Source organism: Dermacentor silvarum, chromosome 3 (genome assembly GCF_013339745.2).
Source record: "Dermacentor silvarum isolate Dsil-2018 chromosome 3, BIME_Dsil_1.4, whole genome shotgun sequence".
In the NCBI taxonomy this organism is placed as follows: domain Eukaryota; kingdom Metazoa; phylum Arthropoda; class Arachnida; order Ixodida; family Ixodidae; genus Dermacentor; species Dermacentor silvarum.
In genome coordinates this window covers 99,668,206-99,693,624 of record NC_051156.1, presented here as the reverse complement: position 1 = coordinate 99,693,624, position 25,419 = coordinate 99,668,206, and the positions used below count along the sequence as shown (strand labels likewise).

The following is a 25,419-nucleotide window of genomic DNA, read 5'->3' as shown; positions in this document are numbered from 1 at the left end:
TAATTTTCAGAGCAGTAAGTCGGCTAATTTCCCGCTACTTCCTTAAAGCCGGCTCAAGACCATGACCTTGGATGACTTTGTCCCACTGAGTGAAATTACCCGCATTTTTCGGTCTTCCACCTCGTTTTTTAGGCGCATTGCGGCCGGATTTGCCGAAGCGCTGAAACTCCCAACACACCGCTACACTATATGTCAAGTGTACTGTCTCACTAATTTCGTAAAACCAATCAGCGCGTCAGCCCAAATTTGAAGCATAGTGAGGCAGTCGGTGCAAATGCCGCTGACGCGGAGACCGCGCGTCGTCTGCTACGGCGCGCTATGCGCGAAGCGCGCCCTGCCAGGCCGCGGTTTCGCATTCGGCCCGCAGCTCGGCCCTTTCCTACGCACTCGAGGGCCCGAAATAAGCGCACCCGTTGTGTGCGCGGCGCGCTCGTTGGCGCGCGCGAACGAACCGGCTATTCAAGAGCGCTTGCTCGCACCGGCCCCTTTTCAATACATCGCCCCCGTGATGTGTTCCAGAGCTCGGCAACGAAGAAGAATAGCAGACGAACAAACGGGCGAAGCTTAAAGGGGCGAAGAAAAGACAGATACGAGCCCGGAGCAGACGAGGAAGGGCGTCGTCGTCTGCTCTTTTTCTCTGCCTGACGCCGTCGAGGCGTGTGCCGTGCCAAGCCGTGCTGAGGCATGCCACGCGGTCCGGACCGCCGCCGGATGTTCTGGGTGGGGGAGAGCCCTCCTGGCCAAAATTAAACCTTTTGTTGCGCTGTTTAGCTTCGCGTGCCCGACGCTGTGCTCCTGGCCGAGGGCGGGCGTCACCAGCGGCAGCAGAGGCGAACCGCATCAGCGGAGAGAGCGGAGCGTTGTTCCACCGCCCGGCAGCAGCGAGCACCCGAAAGCCGCGCGCAGGGCGTTGTTGTCGGCGGTGCTTGAACCGTGACGATCCGCTGGGAACGAGGGGGAGGGAACGCCCGACGACGCCGCGGGCTTATGCGTCACACGACGCCGCTGCCACTGCTCCGGAATCGGTAAATGGTCTCTCTTCTGACGCGGCAGGTGGAAAGGTAGAACAATTCGTGCAGCCGAACCGTTCACCCACCTCCGCCGCATTGCGTTTTCCCCCGGGCATCGCGCCGCCGAAGACAACGTGCCTCCCCGGAGAAGTCAGTCGGATTGCCACCCTCCTCCGTACTCCGATCCCTTCGACGAACGACTCGGGGGGTCATCATAAAACCAGGAGCGCAACAGCTGAGCAAGGGGGGAGGAACTTCGCGTGTTACGTCCAAACGCGCCGTCTCCCTCTCCTTTTTTCATCTCCCTTTCCAAACTCACTCTCTCTACCGCCCGGCGTGCGTGGTCAGGTGTGCGGAAAACCCCTTTCGTCCTTTTAAAAGTGGGGTCGACAAATGAGCGCGCTTCCAGTGTGTGTTTTGCTTCCGTGGGACAGAGGTGTCAGTGTTGTCGTCGTAGAGCGCTGAATCGAAAGTGCTTCGGTCGCGCCACAAGCAAGAAAGCCTGACAGTCGTCGACGTCGCGAGTGGTGCGTGACCTTGTGTGCTGTGCGTGTCGCTGGTGCCTCGGAGGCAGTCGGCGACGCCGCTTCGATGAGGATTGACAGCGAGGGCAGCGGGATCGAGCACTTCCCACAGGTGAGAGAGATTTTCCCACGCCATCGCGCACTGGCAATGCGGTCCTTAATTAAAAATAAAAATAAAAATGAGAACATCGTTACAAAATGACGAGTCGCTACGAAAGCACGACGAATGACAGCCACATCTAAAGAAAAAAAAAAAGAGAATGAAAAAGAAATACAGGCAGCACGAGTGCCGATTGAAGGTTGAAATTGAAAATTTTGGGGTTTAACGTCTCGAAAGTCCACAATGCAATGAGGGACGCTGTAGCGGACGCTTCCATATCAAATCCTGGAACCGAGTCCGTGACCTCGGGCTTTGGAAAGCGCAATGCCGAAGGATCCGAGACGGGTCTGGACGTTTATTTGTGAAGACTGTGCATGCATTACTGTGTAAATGAACAGATAAGTTTTGTAAGAATAGAACGGACGGGGGTTTTGACCTGGGAGGCTTGGCCGGCATTTTTGCTCCCCCTGAGCGTCTCTTTCCGCGTCGTAGGAATATTTGTCTTCGACCATCGACCGAGGCTCTCGCCGAAACGTGAGTAGAATACGTCACACCTCCTATAGCGCACCATCCGCGGACCTTCGAACTGGTCATGCGCTGAACTTGCAACTCGCCTCTGTAGGAGCTATTTCCGAAAAAAAAAAAAAAAACGAAGGGGCGAAATTTTTGTTTCAGATAACGTTGTATTTGAAGGGCAGTGGTGGTTCACCGTTCTATTTGCTTTAGTAACAGGTCTGCCAATAATAATAATAATAAAAAAGAAGAAGATGACCGTCTCTTTCAACTAAGCGCCGAAAACTTGCAGCGAGAATGCATTTCAGTGTTGAGTGGCCCGTATTTCTCAAAGTTGCGTCAGGAGCAAAATAGGATATCAAAGGACTTAACTGAAGGAACGAAAGAACAATTAGGCTGAGATTAAGCCGTGAATATTTACCGCCTGCTGTAAGTGTCGTCTTCATAAATTTACTCATTTCACAAGGAAAAGACAATCTCGGAAGAGCGCTGGATGCGGTCGGCCAGTGTAAGTAAGCGTGATGAATTGAAGCCTAAGAAAGGGAAGGAGTATCAATCTAAGAGGGATGTCCTTCGTTAAGCCGTCTACTTACCTCTTGGAAACGCTAGGTTATGTATCGTTGTCAGGGATCATGAAATGCGCACAGCGTTTGCTTCGCATTGGGATCGGTTTCCCAATTCCCAAGTGCGTTTATCTGCATTGCACATATGTCTCGCTAATGGCTTCGCCGCGGCAATCGTTCGAATGCAATAAGAAAAGCAGGGAAAATGCGAAAATAAAGTTGAAAAGTTGGAAAATTGAAATGTACACGATGCGAGAAAACGCACGTGGTATATATATTGCGCGTCACTTCACGGCAAAAGCCACGCCTACATTTTCTGCCTCACGAGACGTACAATCTGTGTACGTAAGCGCCGCTAGCAAAACCCACCACGTCGCCGTAAGCTTGGCAAAGGGTACTTCGGCGACGCAAACATTGCAATAGGAAAAAAAAAAAAAAGGTGTATTGGCTCGGTGATGTATGGCGTTTCAAAAATTAATTTCGGAATTTGCTCCCAATATTGTAAGAACGGAGTCATAAAACGGTGTATATTGTTGGCGTCATTCGAGCAATGCACACTGTTGAGAACAACATGAGGAGCCGAGAGCTCTACGTTAAGATAAAGCCTTGTGAAATCAACTGACACCGATAACTGTCAGTTTGTTTCACGAGTCAACTATCATCGCTGTCAACTGTCCGCGATGTTTTTTGCATAAACTGAACAATTAATTACAGAAGAGGACTACATTTACGATTATTTTCATGTTGTCATTGAAGTAAAAGTGAAATGAAAGCAACAGAAGAGAGAGAATTACTTCGCCAATTGTGGGACCCGCAACCTATACTTGCACCTGCACACTTCAGGTCATGGGTTCGGCTCCCGTGGACGAGCTGGTGTCTCATCTCCCACTTTAATTTCTATTTTCTTTTATGATACCACGTTAGGTTCATTGTAAATTGAGCCCTCTTCTATAATTCATTATGTTGTTCATAAAAAATTGCAGTTTCACTCATAATGCGGAGCAGTACGTGACGCGATAGCTGATGCAATATTATACGGAGTAAGTCTCTCATATTTTTTCTGGTATCAGTTGGAGTAAACATTTCCAAGAAAGAAACTCTTAATTTAACTTCCAGGTGAGTAAGTGGAGAGACACGGCAGTATGTATATTTTTACAATCTTATCGCAAAGTGCTTCGGTATTCGTGTGACGACGGTTATCATAACGGCTGTAGGAGTGTGAACCCGTTAACAGCTATCAGTTAACACCTAATTTTTTCCCTCGATTTGCTTGGTTTCTCTGCCCGTCGACTTCACATGATTGTAAATGCATGGTTCTATTCATGAAAACTCACGCGGCAGACCTCTTGCCCAGACCGGTGACGGGCGGTTTTCCGCACAATGTTGTTCGTGTCTTCGCCTGCCTACATATACTGGGATTGACCGACAAACCTATCTTTCTCAGACCTATATAGCAGTATTACAAAGCGACGGGGAAGAAAAAAAGCGTTGTCAGTTGCGTCTACGCAACGTCGAGACGGTATCCCGAGCTTTCCCCTTAATCTCCGCACGTCACTCCGAAAGTCTGTGGACTGCAACGGCTCGCCACCTCGCGAAGATGCGCATGCAAAAAACGGAACCGCGAGAGGCTATATTTAAAGCGAGTGGGACGCGCACTTTCTCCAACCCCCTTTCTTTCTTTCTTTCCCTTCCCCGTTTACTATTAGTAGCTGCCTACAGGTTTGGCGAGCAACGAAGTCTCTTCACCACGCGTAGTACCGCGTATACTGCTTAAATAAGAAGCTCGGCGGGCGCCGCGAACGTTGCAGAAACCGCCGTATAACTGCGCTTCCACGAAATATATCACGATGTGAACGCCCTAAAGAAGTTCTCGCTCATAAAAAAAATTAAAAGAAGAAGCTGTCAATTAGCAAGTGCAAAGTTTTACATGCACTTATACGATATTTAACCCTTAATGCCCAACCATAGCCTCCTATATGGTCCAACGCGTGCTTTAAGTTAAGTTCCGGGGTTTTCCGTGCGAAAACGACGATATCATTATGGGACACGCCGCGATGGGGATCGAAGCCCGTATTAATTATGACCAGCTGTATCTTCAAGTATGCTAGAGCGTGTTTCGCATTTTTTATCGCCGTCGAATCGCGGCCGCCGCGGCTGGGATCAGCGATTTCGAGCTCGGCAGCTTGACGCCACTATAGCCAATGGACTACCGCGGAGGTGTGACGTATCGTTTCTTCCCATCTCTTTCTTTCCCTCCCCTACCCTTCTCTCCACGTGTAGGGTAGCAAACTGGACAAAGTCTGCATGGCTAACCTCCCTGCTTTTCCTTCCCCCCTTTTCTCTCTCTCTCTCTCTCGATTCTGCTACGTCGATTTCGACACCTCAAACTTCCGATTTAGTCACGGAGAACGTAATGCTTAGTAGCGGTTTCGTTACGCTAGGTCGAAGTTTCAGTTGTAAATGCGTTGGAAAACTAATTATTCATTTATTTAATTGCTATGGTAATTATATTTGTGTTTGAATAACGTTTCATTTCTTTCATTGATTGTATACTCTTAGTGGACGGAAATAAAGGTGAACGAGTCGTTTTAATTTCTCTTGATGTGTAACGGTGTTTTGGCACTACACAGGGTTGATTTGATAGCATAAATCTAGAGAAGCCAGACCTGGCATCATCGACGATTTGGTGAGGTCATGGCACAGCGCCAAATTTGCTGTCGTCGGGTAAGGCTAGGTATGGTTACGTTGTTCACAAAAGAAAGAAAGAAAGAAAGAAAGAAAGAAAGAAAGAAATAAAGAAAGAAAGAAGTGCTTCCTGTTTATTTTCTGGCTGCGCTCGCGTGTGGAGCCGCAGCAATCGCAGGAGCAGGAGCGAGCCAATTTGTATCATGATCTACCGACGCATCCACCTCCTGAAATATTGCTGCAAATTATTTAGGGCATTCTCACGGCTTTCCATTAATTCTTTTTTTCGTAAGGATTGGAGGGTTTGGAGCTTCATCTAACGCAACAAAGTGACCAGTCGGAAGTGTGACGTCGGTACACTCCATGAGGCGACGCGTCGCGCGATTTAAGAACCGCGGCGAATGACAAGGAAATATATTTTATTTACAGAAAGGCAGAGAGGTCGGCCTGAGCTACAGATTTATCTGGCCTGCTATACTCATCAAGTCCGTGTCGTGACGTGAAAAAATATCTATTATAATCGACCCAGCCTATCGAGAGACAAAGGAAACTTTTATGCCTCATATCGACATAAATCCTCGTGTTTTCGGACGTATTGCTGGCGTTGTGACATAAATTCCTGGCCAGGTTTCAGGCAGTACTTTCAGTGATTTCCTCTTGAGGTTTCATTGATGAGAGCGGAAACTTAGTTGAAATTATTTTCAATGTCGCAAAAACGTTTAAAAAGGAAGCTTTAGTACGCATTCTGTGTATGTCTATTGGCCTCTAACAGAGCACTCTGGCTGTTTCTAGGTTAATCTTTATTATCTGCACGGGTTGAATTGAAACCTGCTACTGAGGAACAAGAGGAAAGGACACGCACGACACATGGACAAGCGCGAACTGACAGCTGTTTATTGTACTCAATCAATAAGTATTTATAAATGCACTGATATCAGAATGTCAAAACAAGACACGTGTTCAACAAATACGACAAATAAATCCAACGTGTTGAACCAACTAACCCCAACATTCCCATTTCTATCTTTACAGGATCTGTAGAAATTTCATCGACGATGGCTGCGAAACAATTTATTCAGTCAGTAAATGTCATTCAGTCAATACATCTCTTGAGACATGCTATACAGTTATGGTTTAACTTGCAGGCTCTCTTTGGTTAACTTGCAGCACACCAGAGAAACCAGACAACTTGTAAGGCACAGTGTAACACCGACAATGTAGTTAAATGTCTGCCCACTTTTCATGTACACTGACAAGATAAATGTGTGCAAATGTTGCAGGTAGACGTCGAAAGCAGCAGCAGCAGCTGCTACTCTCTTATAGCATACTTTCGAGCAGGTGTTCTCAGTCGTGTTCGGCGCAGTCCAGCGTGCGTTGCGTTGACGCGCAGGAAGCTCCCGCTGGAACGTTCGGCGCAATGCATCAACGTTGGCCGCCAATGATGCAACAGTGGTTCGGCACGACACGGGGAACGACTGTGCAGGTTGAGTCAAACTGTCGCGACTGAGTCCGCCTTGTGCTCAGATGCAGTACAGGTATAGCGGTGTCACAGTACCTGCGCCGGTATGATACAGGCACGCATACACGCGTATAAGACGGGAATACGCACACGAAAAAAAAAAAAAAAAAGCGAGCGCGCTTTCTCGAGAGACACGCACGCCATCGAACACACACGCACCAGCGAACACACACAAACGCACGGAACACACGCACACAAACACCTACGCATAGTTGCAAACGCACTTGCTCTATCACACACGCACACAGAAACAGACACACGCACACGCACGCAGTCAAAGTGGCGCCCGACAGAGGTCGTGCCACCACACTCACTCAAACCAGACTGCGACCACATCCGGAGCGCATGGCAGCGGCTGGAAGTTTGGCTCTCGCGTTTCACTATGCCAAGGGGAGGGGGGGGGGGGGGCGAGTTGTGCTTGAGGGAGCGTCCGGAATTGCCGAAATGCGCTTCCGCACATTGTTTCGCGCATCAGTGGGAACGCGTGCAGCGGGAGACATGAACCGTGGATACACCATCCGCTTATGCCTGTCGCGAGGTCCTCGCGTTTGTTTCACTGTATTGTTCATTTTCACCACGCCAAAGTGAGGAACGTCGCGAGAGAGGCACGGTTGCTTTGCTTCGAAAGCCCCTGAACCTCTGTGCTGTGTACGGAAGCTATGGGTAAAAATTGCGCGCAGAAAAATGAATGCAGTGCCGCGTCGACAGTTTCCCTTGCCTACCGTTGCTTTTCGACTCTCGTTATTCCTGCTTGTTCTGAACTCACGCGGAAGTTTGTCAATTTTAAACGGCGCGGAACGTGGACGTTAATTTTTTTCCCCACGAGAGTCTCCGAGCAGCGCTTGTGGTTAAGTTAGATTTACAGGGCAACAAAGTGAAGTTCGAGTCGCACAGAAATTCGAAATGACATTTGGGCCAGTTCCGTTGTCGAATATTAACTCAAAGGTTCCACCCGATGAGATACGACTGTATGCCATGACGCGTGCGGAGAACTTTAAGCAAACGGCATTTACTTCTCAAAGCCGCAGTGGTCGATGACACCATAGCGAACGACTCAGGATAAATTTCGACCAGGTGGGAGCCTGAGTTGTGATCAGCTTGCGCGCGGATTGTGAAAGAATAGCTGATTTTTCTTTCGTTCAGAAATGTTAAATTGTTGTCAAACAAACTGTCAGGTACGCATTCAATAATCAGTTTGGGTCGCGCGTCCAAGCGAGCTCATTGTATGCAGCGCACCAGGCAGATCCTGTGTGCCATGTCATGGGCATATTTCGGAACGAGACTGTAGGTGACCGCGAGAGCAGGAACTGAGGCCGATGAGTGTTGCAGGGATACTGAAAGCGATCAGACAGAGCTGTGCAAGTCGACCAACACGGCAACGGCATTTCTCGCTCGTTTCGAAGCCCCCTCCTCCGCCTGACTCCTCTGCCGGTGTTACCTGACTCAGTTCGTTGAACTCTTATACCAGTTGATGCAGCACTTTCTTACGACGAACCATTGGCACGTTGTCGTGAAACCTCACTAAACCAGGTGCCTTTATGCGGCTTAGAAATCAGAAATCGAAACTGATACGGTTCCTCCAGCCCCCAAGTGATCAGGGCTGATCGCTGAGGACACATTTTGGAATCGAAGGCGCGGTCGTGCGTGGTTATAACTTAGTACACGCTATACACTATCTAAAAAAGAAAAAAAAAAGCCCTACCGCGACCGGCTATGCCGGCGCTGGTTTGGGTCTACAAGAGGAAGAGTGTTTTTTGACCACAAATACCCTCTCTCCCGCGTGCCTCCCAGGTCGTTGTTACCGCGCTGTTGCTTGGGGCCATCGCTGCACTTGTTAAGTTACAAGGTGCGGCGGGTGCACTTGGGTTACAAGTGCACCCGCTGGGCGTAGAATTGCACGCCTTGTTGACCTCTTCGGTGTAATCGCCTCGAGGCAACGCCGCGAGCAACAACCACTATATAAGCGACGCGTCATTTTTCACGGGTCGCGCCGTTATATGCAGACACGCACGCGCGCACCCATCTGCATGCGGCTCGCTCCGACTGATCGCGCCGGCTTCTCATTTACGACCTTAGCGCGGTCACATGACGCACGCTGGCAACCTTCCGGGAACAGTGATTACACGCGTTATAGCGCGGTAGCCGTATAGGCCTGCAACTCTCAGCAACTAAGCGTGCAGTGCTGGCATTCACGCGCAAATCAATGTCACAATATCCCATCGTTGTCGACGGAACGGCGCTCCCTTTAGTCACCCACACAGATTTCTCGGTGTGATAATAGACTGCAATATTTCATGGACAAAACATGTTACTTCGCTTAGGGCTAAACTGACAAACTTCATGCACGTTCTTCAGGTTACATCTGGACTGAGATGGGGCCCCTCTGAACGAAGTTTGCTCCAAGTGCATCCGGCACTTTTTGTGGGCTACATACGTAAGAGCATGCCTGTGCTATCTAACATGGGGTCATGTTCTATGCGCACGCTGGACAGCCTTCAGGCACAAGCACTGCGGATATGCCTTGGCTTGCCACGCTGCACGTCAACTAAGGGCACAATAGCGGAAGCACGGGCTTGCCCAATCGACGTATACAGGTCTTGTGAACCTGTGCGAACCTATCTTCGCCTTCTGACCAGACACTCGCACCATCCTCTGTCTGCACTTAAAAGAACCAACCTTGACTGTGCTTTTTCTAAAGTAATTGCATGCCACGTAAGCGTTATACCTGCAAGGTTCCAGGCCCCCAACATCCCCGAGACACCTCCTTGGACATTACCGAGACCACTAGTGAGGCTTCAAATACCTACGAATACGAAGAAATCCCACGTTTCTACCATTGGCTTGAAGCAGATCACACTGTCCCATTGTATAGGGGGACTGTACAAGTACATAACGATGGTTCGGTCACACCATCTGCCACAACGGCAGCATTTGTTATCCCGCAACTTTGAATTCGTCAGCGATTTCAATTGGACCACAAATCGACATCTACGGCTGCGGAACTGACGGCAATACCGGAGGCTGTCCGTTTTATGATAACGCAGACACCTCGTAAATGGAGAGTGTTCTGCGATGCCAAATCTGCGCTACGAGCGCTAAAATGCTTTTTTTTAAAAAGGACCATATTACCTGCTAGTGCTAGAAATCGCTGAACTTCATCATAGTGCCGAGCTAGGTGGGCACGTGATCACTTTTCAATGGCTGCGTAGTCTTTGTGGTGTGATTGGCAATGAACTCGCGGACAGTGAGGCAAGATCGGCATTCTCTTCCTCTGATGAAGTAGGGATTGCATACTCGCGACCTGACACCAATTCAGCGATCAAGGCACTTATGCAGTACCTTACGAAGGCATACAGAACCCGTGCTGATAACATCGACCCAGACGGTAAATTTTGTTTGCTCCCGAAGGTTACGCGGAGCAAAGCGTTATTGCTACACAGGATTCGGCTGGGCGTTGCTTTCACCGGTCGCTACGCGCACCTCATCGGCCAGTCGAACAGCCCTGTTCGTGAACACTGCCGGCGCCTGAAACGCTTGGACATATATTGTGCGATTGCGCAGCATGTATGCTGGAGCGAAGGACGTTGGAAGGTTCCCTAGCCGGCGTTGGCAGGCAACCACTGTCGGAGGACGCTATCCGCGGCCCATGGCCTGACACTGCAACTTCAATGCGGGTAACTAAAGCGCTGTTGAAGTTTCTGCAGGACACGAAGCTGGACGAGCGGCTCTAGTAGGGCCACCGTCTAATGTGCACCCTTGAGCGAAAGTATACGGACCAGGAATTGCACGATAAAGCCGATTTTTTCATTTGCCTACGAATGCAACTTGAAATTGAGGACTGGAGTCCAGACTTGGCACTGCGGACTTTCCAGTGTACTAGTCCATTTCAGTTTATACATCTTAATTACGAAGAATTTCAGTTTTGTCGGCGACCCTGTGGTCTGTATACTTTTACTCACGGGTGTACGTAAGCACTCACCACTGCTCTTATCATCATCATCATCATCATCATCATCATCATCATCATCATCATCATCATCATCATCATCATCATCATCATCATCATCATCCATCCACCCATCCATCCATCCCAGTACTTTCGCTCCCCTTCCGTCTTCCCCCGTGCAGAGTAGCAAATTAGAGCACACTAGCTCAGGTCGGCCTGTCCGTCTTTCCTGTCAATAAATATCTGTCGATCTATCTTTGCTGATATTTTCGTTCCGTGTTCTTTTAATCCTTAGATTTGTTTTTTAATTTCGCTATATTTCCTCATCAACTAAGTTTCCCTTGTTCTTTTTTCTTCAAATATACGGTTGTTTATAGGTACCGATTTAATTTCGCAGTTGTGTGACGAGCCTCCCCGTGGGCATGTGTCATGTTGTAATGGAATCAACATCATCTTTTATATTGGTGCAAGACGACTGGAGACAAAGGAGCCTTTTCTCACACACACACTCTACAAAATGTTTCAATTCTATGGGTTATAGCTGAGTATACTAGATTGCCACGTCAATGTTACGAGGATTTATTGACAGATGCCGTCGCTCTGAAGGAACATCGGCGAACGTAACTGTGCTGCAAATGACACCTCCCCCGTCCCCCCATAACGGCGTTTCCTGCTGAGTCAAGCGGCTCTGAATGCACGCCAGCAGTCGCACGTTTGGCACATCTCTACACAGGTGTCAAATGACATGCGACATGCGAAGTGCTCATTGCTGTTTTACTGAATGTACCATTGGAAGCACATGTTAAACGCGTCTCTGAAAAATAAAACTCGAAAGCTAATTGCATGCAGCACACGGCTTTGTATACGTTTCCCGCGAACACCTGAGCGAAATGAAACATATTACCGCAGTTTGTCTCCCGTACACGGTGTTGCGTGATTAATCGGCGCATTGCGCGCGATGTACCGAGGTCGTAGATTCGGTTCTCCGTCGTTACGACTGGACGCGGTGGTCATGGGACTGCTGGCGAGCCCAGCATTCCAGCGGGAGAGTGCATCAGCTTTGCGAAGCGGTAAATAAGAGTGAATGGCGAACTCGTCTGCCGAAGCCCACGCGTTTGTCGAGCGGCTCTCACATGGCGATGTTTGTGTGAGACCGCAATCTCTGCAAGCAGCCCAAGCTGACCGTCACGGAGAGTCAGCTAATTCCTGCAAGGAGCCAATTGACGTGCGAACGGGAGAACGGCGTCGACTGTTGCTTTCCGATTATAACGTCATATATGCGGGAGCGAAGGCGCCACATCACCGGCGAGGTGGTGCGACAAAATGGGCGGAGTGCTGCGATCATTCCAATCGGAAGGCTTAAGGTAACTGAATTCCCTCGTCTAGTGACCTAGGGAAATCGGCGGCTTAAAAAACTGACATCTCAGGACCTAAAATAAAGTTCATTGCTAGCCTGCCTGCCTGGGTGCTGTGCGTGTTCAGACATGTGAAGTGCTCTGATATGTGGTGTGCTTTTGATTCAGTCCTGTAGGCTGCTGAGATATATACTGTGCTCCCATAGCCATGCAGCCAGTTGTAAATATGTAAAATATTAACCAATGCGTTTCCTTCAACCTCCCGACCTCATCTCCTCACCTACAAGCAACTATCGGCGATGGAGACGGACGATGGCTTGGGTAGGCGTAGTCAGCTTAGCGCGACGCCCCTGCAGAGCCCAGGTATCTAGCCCATGCCAGCTACCACGTTGCGGACGCTCCACAGCGCAGCCCAGCGACTCTCGGTGTGACTCCCGACTCCGAACCACGAGCCTAGAAACGGGATCCTAACACAGTGCCCCTACGGTTCTACAGTTCTGCTCTCTGGAGTTCTTGTCTGTACATTCTAAGGCGAGCGAAAAACCCTTTCGTACATGAAAAAAAAAAAAAAAAAAAAAAATCAGGCGATTGCGTCTTGCTTGCTTTGCGGTCACTGTGACTCGCAGGCGGGCGGTAGACGCAGGCCGGGTATCTTCATTGCAAATGGCGATGTCCAGCGGCGAATGGCCATCAGTGCAGCATGACGTCCTCCTGGCCTGGCAGCTTGTTGCTGCAGTTGTTGTCTTTTGACATTCGCTTCGTACCTACTAGGGGCTACGAAGAGAGTGCCCGCTTCAGCTATGTGTTTGTAGTCTTGAAGCCAGTTTACTATATAAAAGGTTGAGTGATCTAATGAACCTTTCCCTTGACTATTAATACCTATATGCATATATGCTACTGTCCCCCGAACGAGCTCATTTCTCAAAATGTCTCTCATACAGATGACGAACATACTAGCCCATTGATTGTACATCATCGCGTTGTATTTACTTGTCGATGTTACTTTTGCTATTCTGGAATCGCGTACATTCATGTTTCATGCTTCGGCGGCTCTTGTGTCCGTGTTCGCACGAGGGACCTCATTCCCGCCTGCCCCAGGAACATCTTATTGCATTTTGTGAACGACCAACGAGGCATTTACTTTTTTTTATGCGTACAACCTGACGTCACGGTGTATGTTCTATGGTTGTTGCTCCTATTGCCTTTATCATCTTGAGCAGAATTATAGCGTCACAGAAGAGGGGCACAGCCGGCGCAACATACCAGGCACCAACATATCTCAAATACACAGTTACAAATAAATTAAGATTCGTAAGCATGGGCAGCTGGGCTAGTTGGTTGTGAATAGCATTATGAAACATCGTACCAGCGCACAAATAAACACGGACGAGCAGAGAAAGATATCAAGAACGCCACACTTCAACTGATCCGTGTTATTTGTGCGCTGGAACGATGTTTCATAATGATAATAAAAATCCGCCGTCTACCGAGCGAGCGATTCACGTAAGGTGGCGAGCAGGAAATGGGAGTCAAGGGAGACTGCGCAACGGGACGCATAGCTCTTTCTCTCGAGAGATGGAGACGGCGATTTTGCTAAATGGCATGCAGTGGAGGCGACGTCGGTCGAAGCAGTCACAGCTGGGCCGAGCTATACTACGCCCTTGAGTGATGATACCCTCTGGCTTTGCACGACGCATCATTTAGGTGACGGTGGAACGGACGTGAGACGTCACGGCCACGCCTACTTCTCCGCCCTTCGGGCGAGGAGGAGGCACCTATCATTTTGTCCCACGCGGCTTCCGCAATCAGAGACGTCGTCGTGGTCCCGGCGTCGTTGGTGACGACGATGTTGCGCAATAGACGGCGTCAGTGCGGAAGCTCTTCTTGGGAGGACACTTGCCTGATATGCGCGGGTTTATTTCTTCTAAGAATACTCGACGGGGGTTGGCCGCGTCGCGCGGGACATCCTTCGGACAGTATATAGCTTCGTACTTAAGACCCCCCTCGGTATTTTTTTTTTTTTGCGATACGTATAGTGTAAGCAGGAATACAAACAGAACGAAAGCAATATAAATTGCGATATACGCCGAGTGCACACTTTGCATGACTGATATAATTGGAAGGCTTGATATATAATCTGGTACACACTGAAGGTTTTTGAAATACCTAAAGCCTACAGGCCTTCTGAGCGTCGTTTTCATGGCCCAGAGGTAAACACATAGGCGCAGAAGAACGAACAGTGTGCGCGCGTTTCATTCAGGCTTTCCCTAAGTGGTTGTGCTAGCGGACGCGTTGAGCGCCAACAGTGTGTGGCCACTGAGAAAACGTATATCGAAGAGAAGCGAAAATAGCGCTTGTGCTCATAAGCGGAAGTCCCGAAGAAAAAAAAATGCGACAGGAACATTATTAAGAGTGTTAAATTCCGCCATATTGTCGAATTCACAATCTCAGCTCTGATTGGTCCAGAGGGTGGTCACGGCCTCGCTGATTGGCTAAAAATGCCGCCATTACAGAATTTGACAATATTACAGAATTTGACGATGTCCAAGCTAGAATAACACCCTATAGATGAATCTCAATGTCAGCGGTAGCTTTCTCAGCTTTCATTCTATTGCATTACCGTATTTCACGGCAAACCTTAGGCGCGCTATCTGATTAGACAAGACTCCTTCGGTATACAATCGGCGACAACAAATGTTGATAAAGTAGGCGTGTCTTGCGGTGAGCAATAACGGGGTAACGGTGATAATACGGTGAAATCGAATATCACGCCACCACGCGTGTGATCTCTGCATGGTGTCTCACCGCGCGCGCGCGGGCGCACGCTGTTGAATGAATGAATAAAAAACAGTGAGCCTTTCAAAAAAAAAAAAAAAGAAAAGTGAGCTTTTCAGCGCATGCGCGCATGCGCCGGATGGAAGTGGTTCCCACTTCGCGGGAATCCATATGCTGCTCTCGCCGCCAGGCCCCTGGTTACGAGCCGAAGCTGGTCTTCCAGGGCGGGGCTGGACAGCAAGATCTTCCATCGCTCTCTAAGGGGTTGGAACTTGCATGGGTAGGGGATCATGTTGGGGTTAGGGTTGGTGAGGAGCGTGTTGTAGCAGAATGCAAACTTAGCCAACAACACGGTGATGAAGTGCGGCACTGACTCCATCTTGATGACGTAACGCCGCGCGTGGTTGCTCTCGCCAGCGTCAAGCAATCAGGCGGCCCCTTCTATATACTTCCCCATACGTGCACTTTTTGTCGCCGCTCTTCTATTCTCGCTCCCCTTGCCTTGACACACTCCCCATTTTATCTTGCGAGAACGCCGTCCACTCGAGCTTCTAAAGTGAGCGAATTAGGTTTAGGCAAGGATGAGGCAAATAAAGCTTCGGTTTAAAAACTAGACATCGATCTTTTGTGAAGTTCTTTGGATACTGCAGAAAGGAAAAAAAAAACAGAAAGGAGAGTGGTTAACGTGTGCTGGCGTGTAACCAGCAATTATCTCCTCAGCTAAAAAGGGCACAGGGAAATAAAAGGGCAACGAAGAGTCACAGGTGCAGTCAAAGCACTGCACCTGTGTGTCATCACTTCCACTGTATCTACCTATTCTGAGTTTTGTTTACGGTGCTGTGAACTTGCACCAGCCTTTTCTTTCGACTGTAATGTCACCGACTTACATTTTTCATGTGTTAACTTGTTTTTTGTTTTGCGCCGCCTACAATATTATATTTTGTTGGCTTTGTTTTTGATCAATTTACTTACATATATCCTCGTGTGTTCTGACAGTAAATGTGCTCGTGTTTTGCATTTATTATCAGGCTCAACGTTATACTGTTGCACATAATATCGTGATATCCAAGTATGAATCGAGTACGGCGGACTATTTTGGACTTGGGTGGTGGCTTCCTCTCTCGATTCTTTTTTTAAATTCTGCCTTCAATCGTATCTTTAGTTACTGGGGTTTATTTTTTTGTGTTTGTGTTTTGATAGCTTGGCCTTCCGTGGGCTATATTGTTGCGCTCGCGTTATTTCATAAGCAATTAACAACAACCTGATCCATGGGTTCGCTGTCGTGCAGGCCTACTCGTACCTGGACACGCCGTACCCGGAGACCGACTTCCCACCGGACGTGCGCGATGCGTGCCTCAAGCGGAGCTCCGTCGGTGCAGAGTGAGTATACGCCTCAATCAACGAACAGCGCACGGGAATCAAGAGTACAGTACGCGAATCACTCCGTCAATGTTGGCACGGCTTCGTGGCATCCATGTCTGTTAGAGAGCCCTCAGGTTGACACAAAGCTCAAGTCTTTACTATAGTACGGCTGAAGAGCCCAGAGACCCCGTACACAAACTCAAGTTAGAGAGTTTTAGCATGTCCGTAAACTATACTGTTTGCGGTTAACCGGGTTACCCGATAGGTGCACGGGCAATGTTGCAAGACTTTTGAGGGTCGCTACATCTCGGCGATATTTCGACACTAACGTTCTTCACGCCTAAATGATTCCTTAGGTTGCATTAAACAATTCTTTTTGTTCGCAGTATTCTTAAAATAGTCTATGGCGGTGTTCATGCGAGTATGAATGACGCATGTTTGTCGTGACGACCATTGGCGATAACGAGTGGTGATATAACCATTGCGATATAACAAATTTGTGATAACAGGTTTAGATCTCAGAGTGTTCTTAACGCGAGAAGCCGTAAAGACGCTCAAAACTATACGGGGACGACGTTTAGACAAATTCATGCACTACCCCGGTCATTCGCATCCTGCCGTAACTGCCATATGTACTCCCGCCGCGAACAGACACTACGCTCTTGTATACCAGTTTAACATTTTTGGGGGCTTATCTGGACCTTAAAACAATAATGGTTTGGCGCGCGTTTCCTTTCTTTAACACAGTGCGCTCGCTGAATTCCTGTCACGCATGCTACGCCCCACCCTCCCCAGTTTGAAGGTATACGTACCGGGAGCACAATGTTAAAAGAAAGAAAATGCGCACAACATAGGAGATTGTAGCTTGAGAAAAAATAAAGGTAGGTCCCAGGGGGTGGAAAGTTTTCTTGGAATGTATAGCATCAGACTTCCATCCTCTATAAGCTTACCCTTGAAACCCCATGCTTTCACAAATGTTCAGACTTACGGAGTCGCGGAAAAAAAAAAGTATATATCCAAAGACTCCCAAAGCTCACATTAGCACACGAGCGAGTGCGCCTTTCTTCACAGAAAAAAAAAAAAAAAGACGCACCCTGCCGTTTTGAAAACGAGTGTAAAGTGGAAATCGATGCGTCAGAGTGCGGAAAAGCCGCGCGCGCTCGGCGCAGGGTCAATGTCACGTACGCGGCGGCACCGCGGCAGTGAATTTCCTTTCCCCCATATAGACGCGACGTTAATGACCGGCCGGCTCAGCATGCCGCGGGCTGCTCTGCAAACAAAACGTTGCACGGGGAAAGCACGAAAACGGAAAGACCGCAGGTTCACCGCGGCGGAGGCGTAGTTATGACTCCCGTAGGCACGTTCTGCAGGAGGTATACACAATAACATATGCGCCCACACATGCACACGGGGGTGCCAGCGTTGCCTCTTAAGAAAAGTGAAAGAGAGAGAGAGAAAACGAAAAAAGGGGGGCATTTCGTAATCGTCGAGGAGGAGCATGCCGGAGGCCTGGGATTCCCAGACCTCCATCCGTGCCGAAACGTCAGAATCGCTGACATTTGTTTCTTTGTTTGTTTCATTGTTCCTTTGTTTATTTCAGCGGTTTTTTCTTTTTCTGTCCAGAATAGGAGGATAAATTGTTTTAGGGTGAATGTCTCCGTGTAACGCTATGTGCACGAAATGCCGTGTAGTATGACGAGTGAATAAGTCATGTTCGTCTCTATCTTTATTTTTTTTTAAAATCCATCTCGTTCCGGCCGCAGGGTCCGTGCAGCCAAGGTGGTGGTGGTCGGCGACGTCTCCGTGGGCAAGACGTGCCTCATCACAAAGTGAGTGCTCTCGCTCCGCTTGAGTCGTGACCGCGGGCCGTTCCTGACGCTTATTATCTCGCATACTAAACGTCGGGGTCGTTCCACATACTGACCCGGGGACGTCGACACGTTGCCTCCCGCGGTCGTGCCCTCGGAGTTCTTCGAAGTCAACTCTTAAAAGAACGAACGACCAGTGCGGGAAACGATGCAACGGGTACAATGCCGAAAGGCGCACACGGTGGTGAATTACGTTTGTCTCACCCGTCCGCTTCTCTTCCACTCTTCCGTGTTTCTTTGTACTTTTGAAAAATGCTTTTTTTTTGCGTTGGCGTATTCCTTCAAGTATACCACGGACGAACCGACTCGTCCAGCAAGCGATCTTGCTGAGGTCATTATAAACTGCCTGGTTTCTAAGGGCGCTAGGGCGCCATCTTGCTGTGTCCTTGTAGCGCCATCTTCCGGACGTTGAGTGTCGCGCGTTGTTTCGTTGTGTTGCCCAGATGCGTGTCTCGTTCCTGTAAGGCTAGAAAACAGCGCGCGAAGGTCGACGGACGGTGAAGGATACGGAACGGGACGCTGAGCGTGTGTACTGCACCGTCCTTTGTGGGTTGTTTCCCATAGTCTTCCAACTGGCTCGGTTCTCGATTCGTCTCGTTCTTGCCTTGTTCTCCACTGTTACTTGTATTCGCTCTCCTCTTCGTCATTCGTTATGCCTGATCCACATTTATGTATTTTTCTCTTCTCTCTCCTATTCTTCGTGCATTGCGCCTTTTTTATTCTGTTTTGTATGTTGATACGGGAGACAAAAGTTTGCGGACCGCGTGGCGAATTTCGTCGAATTCAGCATTACAGTCTTCCAGCGAGAAAATATTTTAGTTGGCTCTTTTGAGTTGGATGGCGCGTGCAATGGCCATGTCGAAATTTAGTGTTTTCTCAGTGCTTTTTTTGTTTTGTTTGTAATTAAAGTTACCGTTTAAATACTAGATATTGAAATGTTTTTAAAATCTTTAAATATAATACAATTTTATACGACCGCAACCATCATCACTATCAACCGACTTATAACCGCTAGCTTCTTGTCCGGCTCCCAGTTTTGGATGCGCGCAATTATTGCACGAAAAAAAGCAGGCAAGCAAAAAATAACCTGGTTGTCTTCACCGCGGGAGAATGGCTGTCGTCGCTGTAAACGAGTTCGGAACCGAAGGTGTCACTGAAGTCTCCGCCCTTTTCAAAATTTATTTTCTCTGTGTTCGTTGTTGCGTATACAAATCTAATATCACTGCTTTCGTAATTGATTCAGAAGTCGCGTGGGAGCGAGCGTAAGCAAATAGGAGAAAGCTGAAAGAAAAAAGAAATTAGATAAACACAGTCCCACCGTTGCCAGAATAACTGTTTTCATCGTCGTGTTGCTCAAACTGGTTTATTATACGGTTGAGTTTGTTTGGGGAGAAAAAAAAAAAAGCTATACCTTGGCGACGGGTTTTACAAAAACGTGTGTCGCGCGAGGAACGCTTCGACAGACCATGTTGAAAGGAAGCGTGGCAATCAAAGGAGCTTCTCGTGTAGCCGCGTGGCCGGCGCATCGGAAATAGGTGACTATAGTGCGCGATGCCGGACGCCGTGGTTCGGAGAGTCGTGCCTAGTAGTAATCGTTTTACGAGAAGGAAAGCTCCTCTATGACACCGCAGTGACGTTGCAATTGGATGCTTCGCTCTTTCGCACTATATTTGCTGCAGACTCTCGCAAACGACGATAGCTAAGCACTTTTCTATTTATTTCGAAGCAATCTCTTTCTCTTTTTAGCTCGATGGAGGATACAGCGCAATTCAGCCGGTTAATGTGGATTACCCAAAGATGCGTACATTACTTGCACTGCATGTCTCAATGTACAGTTTGCTAATTCACGAAATGTCGCTTCTTGGCGCGTGTCTAGATCGCGGAATCGAAGCCGGGCACTGAATGAAGTCGCATCCATCTATAGAGGCAGCATGAGGCGACTTCTAGGCAGTCCGTCTGGCGTACGCATCGGTTGACAAGAAGTCTTATATCGTGCTGCCCCTGCTCTGGGACACACAGTATACAGCTACTCGCGAGGTGTCAGTTGGAGACCGTCAAGTTACGGTATATTCCTACTGCGCTCATTAATAGACGTGATCAGCGCGGTTTTAGTAAAGCAGCGCTCTACGTCGGCCCAAAGTCCTACACCGGACACAATGAGTACAGTGCCAGCATCGCTCGCGCATAGAGGAACGCTCCACAAGCTAACATCGTTTCGTAGTCAGTAGGCATGCATAAAAAAAATCAGTTCAACACAGAGGATGGTGCGCTTCATTACACAGCTGGCCTGTGCGAACGACTAGAACACGCCTGCGTGATTTTTTGTTTTCGCGCCTGTGTTAGACTCGCCTTTATGCTGTATGCTTTCTCTTTTCAATTACTTTTACCATCCCCCCCCCCCCCCCCCCACACACACACGCACACACACATTTCCGAGTGCAGGGTAGCAAACCGGATATTGCCATCTGGTTGAACCTTCACCATTTCCCTTTATTTCTGTCTCTCCATCTCGCCATTGAGCATATATATATTTTGCGTTTAGCAGCGGTTTCTAGGTAGACGTCATCAGTATCTCTGGCGAAATGGATCGATGTTGTTGTTAGCAATTTCTAGAGTTAACAGCACTTCGGCAACAATATTGACTGCAGCGGCAAATACTCTTTGAACATATTTTGGGGGCAGGTATTTCGTAATGCAAGTGATGTCCACGTGTTCGTGTAATTCGCATAAACATTGCGAATTGCGCTGCATCCTCTATGAATCTAAAAAGAAGAAAGATACAATTTTCGAACTAAGAAAGACAGAAAGAAAGTGGTCAGCAATGGTCGTTTGCGAGAGCCTGCAGCAAACTTAGTGCGAAAGAGCAAATCATCCATCGGCAACGTCACTGTCGTGTCATGGATTAAGCTACTTTCTTGTAAAACGATTAGTGTAGGCACGCCTCTCCGAACCACTGCATCCGCGCCATCGTGCGCACTTATTTCCAATGCGCATGCCACGTGGCTACACGCGAAATTTATTTTATTGCCGCACTTCCTTCCAACAGGCTGGTCAGCGGCTGCCTGTACTGCACTCAGTGTGTCCAGTTCGTACATGAGACCTTGAGTGGAGATAGGGTGCTGGTTGTCTAAGAGCGTTCGGATGGCGTCTATTAATGAGCGCAGTATATAGGGGTGTACTGTAACTTGACGATTACTTCATCATTATCCAGATTCATATTTAGAATGTCAACGTGTGCTTTCTTAAAGTGAATAATTTAAAATATATGTGGAGGACCTTTTAAATTACTCGTTTCGAACATTGCGATTTATTATTAAATATGGGATGTTTAAATATGCCGAAATTAAAAAAAAAGTGAACAGCAATGTGCTGCACATATAAAACTTTCACGGGCTGAGACTGCGCGAGTCCCGCACGCGCCCCTTCTCCAAACCACACTCTTTTTCATGTCTCTGATTGGCAGATCCCTCTTCATTGGAACGCGCGCGCTACGCAGCCTCACGCTGTTGCAAATCGCGTTATAGGGACAAGGAAATGGAACTCGAAGAACGGCTGCGCGTTCTCGTTTTACGCTGACGTTTGCCTATAGTGTCGGCAAGACAGTTTGCGAGGGAGGAAACACGCTGTGTATAGGGTAGGACGCGGACGCAATATCGCGTTCTGTCGGTGTTACGTGTTAGGCGAATAATTCAGAGAAGCCTAAGGCACTCGTGGTTCTCGTTCCTTCCTCTCCTTTGTTTCAAACAGCGGCGAAAGTTCAACGCCTCCGTCCCGTCAAGACAGCTGCTTCATGCGTCATCGAACGCGATAACCACAAGTGACTGGATCTCTTATACCAAATGTGTTGCGCAACACACTCGCTTCGATGCAATACTCCGAGTTCGTATCTTGAATACGTACCGGCGCTGGCCCTGCCATGAACTCTTCAATTCGCGGATTTTGATTGGAAGTTCCATGTATACGCAGGCTGAATTTATGGCGATGAAGACCCGGCCGCAGCACAGCTAGTGTAATGTAGGTGTTATTGTGATGGTGACATTGGCATCAGCCATAAAGATTCATTCAGTGACTGCCAGAGGGAACTCTGGAGCTGCGATAATTTCAACGACAATGTGAATGATGCGTAGGTGGTGATTCTTTTTTATAATCGCAATCTTTAAGGCGTTCTCGTGGCCGCAATTTATTACACTCAATATTGCTTAATTTCTACGCAGTCCTTGTTTTATAAACCAGCGAAGCCCATTCTCATTGCGTAATTATTACAAGTTGGGTTACGCAATATCTTGTTGAAAATGATGAAAGTACAAAATCGCAAAGTCAGAGAGACCAAGTTTAGGCAAAATCCATGTACAGCGCATCCTTCCTATTCTGGCTGGATCGCATAATGCGTCTCTCTCTCTCTCTCTCTCTCTCTCTCTATATATATATATATATATATATATATATATATATATATATATAATATACACGCACGCCTCTGACGACCGAATACGGGGTAGGCTTTTATAATTCAATTATCCACCGTCTTTTTTAAATCTTTTTTTTTTTCGTTCTTCTGCGGCCTCTGTTGGCCACTTCAAGTCACCATACTCCTGTGACTTGATTCCTGCCACCATTCGTTGTACGCGTAGTCCAAGAACTTCTCCCACACCGAAAAACGTTGCGCCGTCTAAGCCTGTCCAATAAAACCTATAAGAACTCAGTACTTTGCTCCGCATTACTGTTCCACGGATGGCTAGCCGCGCATGGCAAGCGTAAATAGGCATGGACGCGATCAGCGGCCGCCGATTTGAGCAAGACTTGTGGTCGCGACCTGCGATGTGTCAGCGAATGTTGTGCCAACTTCCGGGATGTCAGCAGGCGCAGCTCAAATTCCGCTTCCGAGGCCGTGCGGCAGCGCGCGCCTATTATATGCGGATGGCGCGCGTTTCGCTATACGAGCCACCACAGCGCTTGATTTCTCGGATTGCTCGCCATTATGCTATTGCGCCATTTTGTAGCCTCGTCGTCCCCTGCGCGCCAGGACAGGGGGGCGCATACCAACGTTCATGTTCATCCGCTGGCGCTATGCACAACGACTCTTCTTGTCTAACTTGTACATGAACGACCCTCTCTCTGCGTGCGCTATTGGATTCTGCCCAACTGCGACAAGTGGATTGAATATCATAGTGGTGGCCGCATATTCAGCCTATACTTTACTAGTTGACCGGTGGTTCGATCACGAATTAATTAATTCATTAATTCATGCATTCATGTTTATTTTCTTAATGCAGGGAATGAGTAGACACGTCCCGTTAGAGCGCACGTTCGCTGCTATTAGACACCGTCATTAGCATGCAGACATGGACATGTTGGTTTTGCATATCTGTATGTGATAGCTAGGCTCGAAGGCGACTACACGCAGATATGCCGACACACACCCACACGCGCGCTTTGTGTGTGGCGGTCTATCTGCGTGTGTGTGGCCGTTTGCGCGCCTATCACATAGATAGACACCGTCAGCCTGCGTTGGTGTGTCAGGCGTCCCGACATAACTAAAGCGCGTCGGATGTTGCTCGGACGCTATTCAGGTGTCGAAAAGCGCTGCACAAACAAAGGAAGAAAATGAAGGACACCCAAGGCAATCGCCGCATTATTCAGGAGAACAACAATAACAAAAATCTGCACAACAACAATCTGCGTGAGCTGTAGCTGGCATGATAGTTTCGGCGAAGTCTTTTCGATAATCCTTCAGAACGGTAGCCTTTATAGCGAAGATGTTATTGCGACTACAGAAGCGCCCAGAAACGTTATATGCCAATTTCCACGGTTTTATAAAAAAGAGAAGAAAACTAAATATCTCAATGCGCGTGACTATTCAAGCGCCGTACGAAGGTAACAGGCGCGCTGTTAGGCCAGTTCCGCGTCGAATGCAGCAGGAGAGTATAATTTGCCTTATTGATTGATTGATTAGATGTTTTATTTATTGGGTGGCTCTTTAGCCTAAAACCAGTAATGGGGAAGGAAAAAAAAAAAGGTGTCGAGAGCACAAGGCGCGATGCGAGGAGCAGGATCTGCAACCGGTGTAGAAGCCCGGATTCCCAGGCAAAAGCCAGAACAAGCTGCATCGCGACGGTCCTCTAGACCGCCTATACCTTTGAATCCACGCCTCGTAGCTCGCTATGTCTTCCTGGCGAAGCTGCTTGCGACGTACCACCTCGTATGCCAGACATTTCCCGAATCAGGTGTTTGGCGGTGGGTCGTATAGTGGTTGCTTCCAGTCGGGGCGGGTGCAAGAAGAATTCAGCGTTTCAAGTGGTGGCAACCGAAAACGTTGCCACATACGCAGTGACCGAAGTTGGCGTCAAAGAAGTTCATTCGAGAGCGGCACCATACTCAGCGGCACATTACCACTGACTCAAGTTGGTGTTCGGTTGGACAGCTAGATAGCCGGAAATACAACTGGTTTGACAATGCCAAGGATGCTATTCGCATTAATATTCGCATGAATAGAATGCTATACGCAATAAATGCTTTCTGGGCGTACTTTGCTGACCTTGGCTAGTGCTGCTGCTCAGCTGTCTTGCCGATTAAGTCACATGCAAGACAGCACTCATATAACGCAAATACGCAATAGGCGTAATGCATCCCCATCTGTACTGCCCCTACCAATGTGACAGTGGTCGGCTGTGTTCTCTACGAAATTACGCAGTGAAAGAAGAAACAGTTGCTAAATATCCACAGTGCAACCAACAAATAGTACACGTCTTCAAGCACACAATTCCTTTATTAAATCGAAGCTTGCTCATCCTTGTTTCCCGGCGTAAGGGCGTTTCCTCGGTCGGCTTCTTGCCGAGTAAAGTGGGCCGGCCTCGGACATGGTGCGATAGTATAACTGATGAAAGCGTGACGAAAAGTGGGCGGATCCCGGACACCGTGTAAGCCACAGTTGCGTGGATCACGTGGGTCGCGTGGTGAGGGCTTCCGCGTCTTGCTCGTTTGTAGGGCACGTACGGGATCGCTATGCTGCAAAATGTTTGGCCGATGAACAGTTTTATATCATTTAATAAACAGCTTCATGTAGATCCCCAAAGGTGTGTTAAATTTGCACAATTTCTCTCCTATTTGCCTCCGTACGGACTGCCGCTGCGACGAAAACTACAAGCGGGGAGTGGGGCAGCGGAGGAGGGTGAGGGGGGGAGAGGGGGGCTACGCAGAGT

General features: G+C 48.4%; 1 protein-coding gene across 7 annotated transcripts in view; it reads left to right on the top strand.

The window, feature by feature from the left end:
- The first annotated feature begins 619 nt into the window (after positions 1–619).
- LOC119445609 (ras-related protein Rab-34) overlaps positions 620–25,419 on the top strand; it is a 77,902-nt gene continuing 53,102 nt past the window's right edge. For 2 of the 7 annotated variants that reach the window (XR_007465984.1, XM_037709869.2), the window contains exons 1-3: positions 625–1,646; positions 16,279–16,370; positions 18,116–18,181. Coding sequence is in view for 6 of the 7 variants with exons in the window: in XM_037709869.2 (XP_037565797.1) it covers positions 1,602–1,646; positions 16,279–16,370; positions 18,116–18,181 (203 nt within the window). In the remaining variant the exon portion in view is untranslated. Of the gene's footprint in view, positions 1,647–16,278; positions 16,371–18,115; positions 18,182–25,419 lie in introns of all 7 variants that reach the window. The other 5 variants (XM_049663457.1, XM_049663455.1, XM_049663456.1 and 2 more) reach the window with 5 other exon arrangements.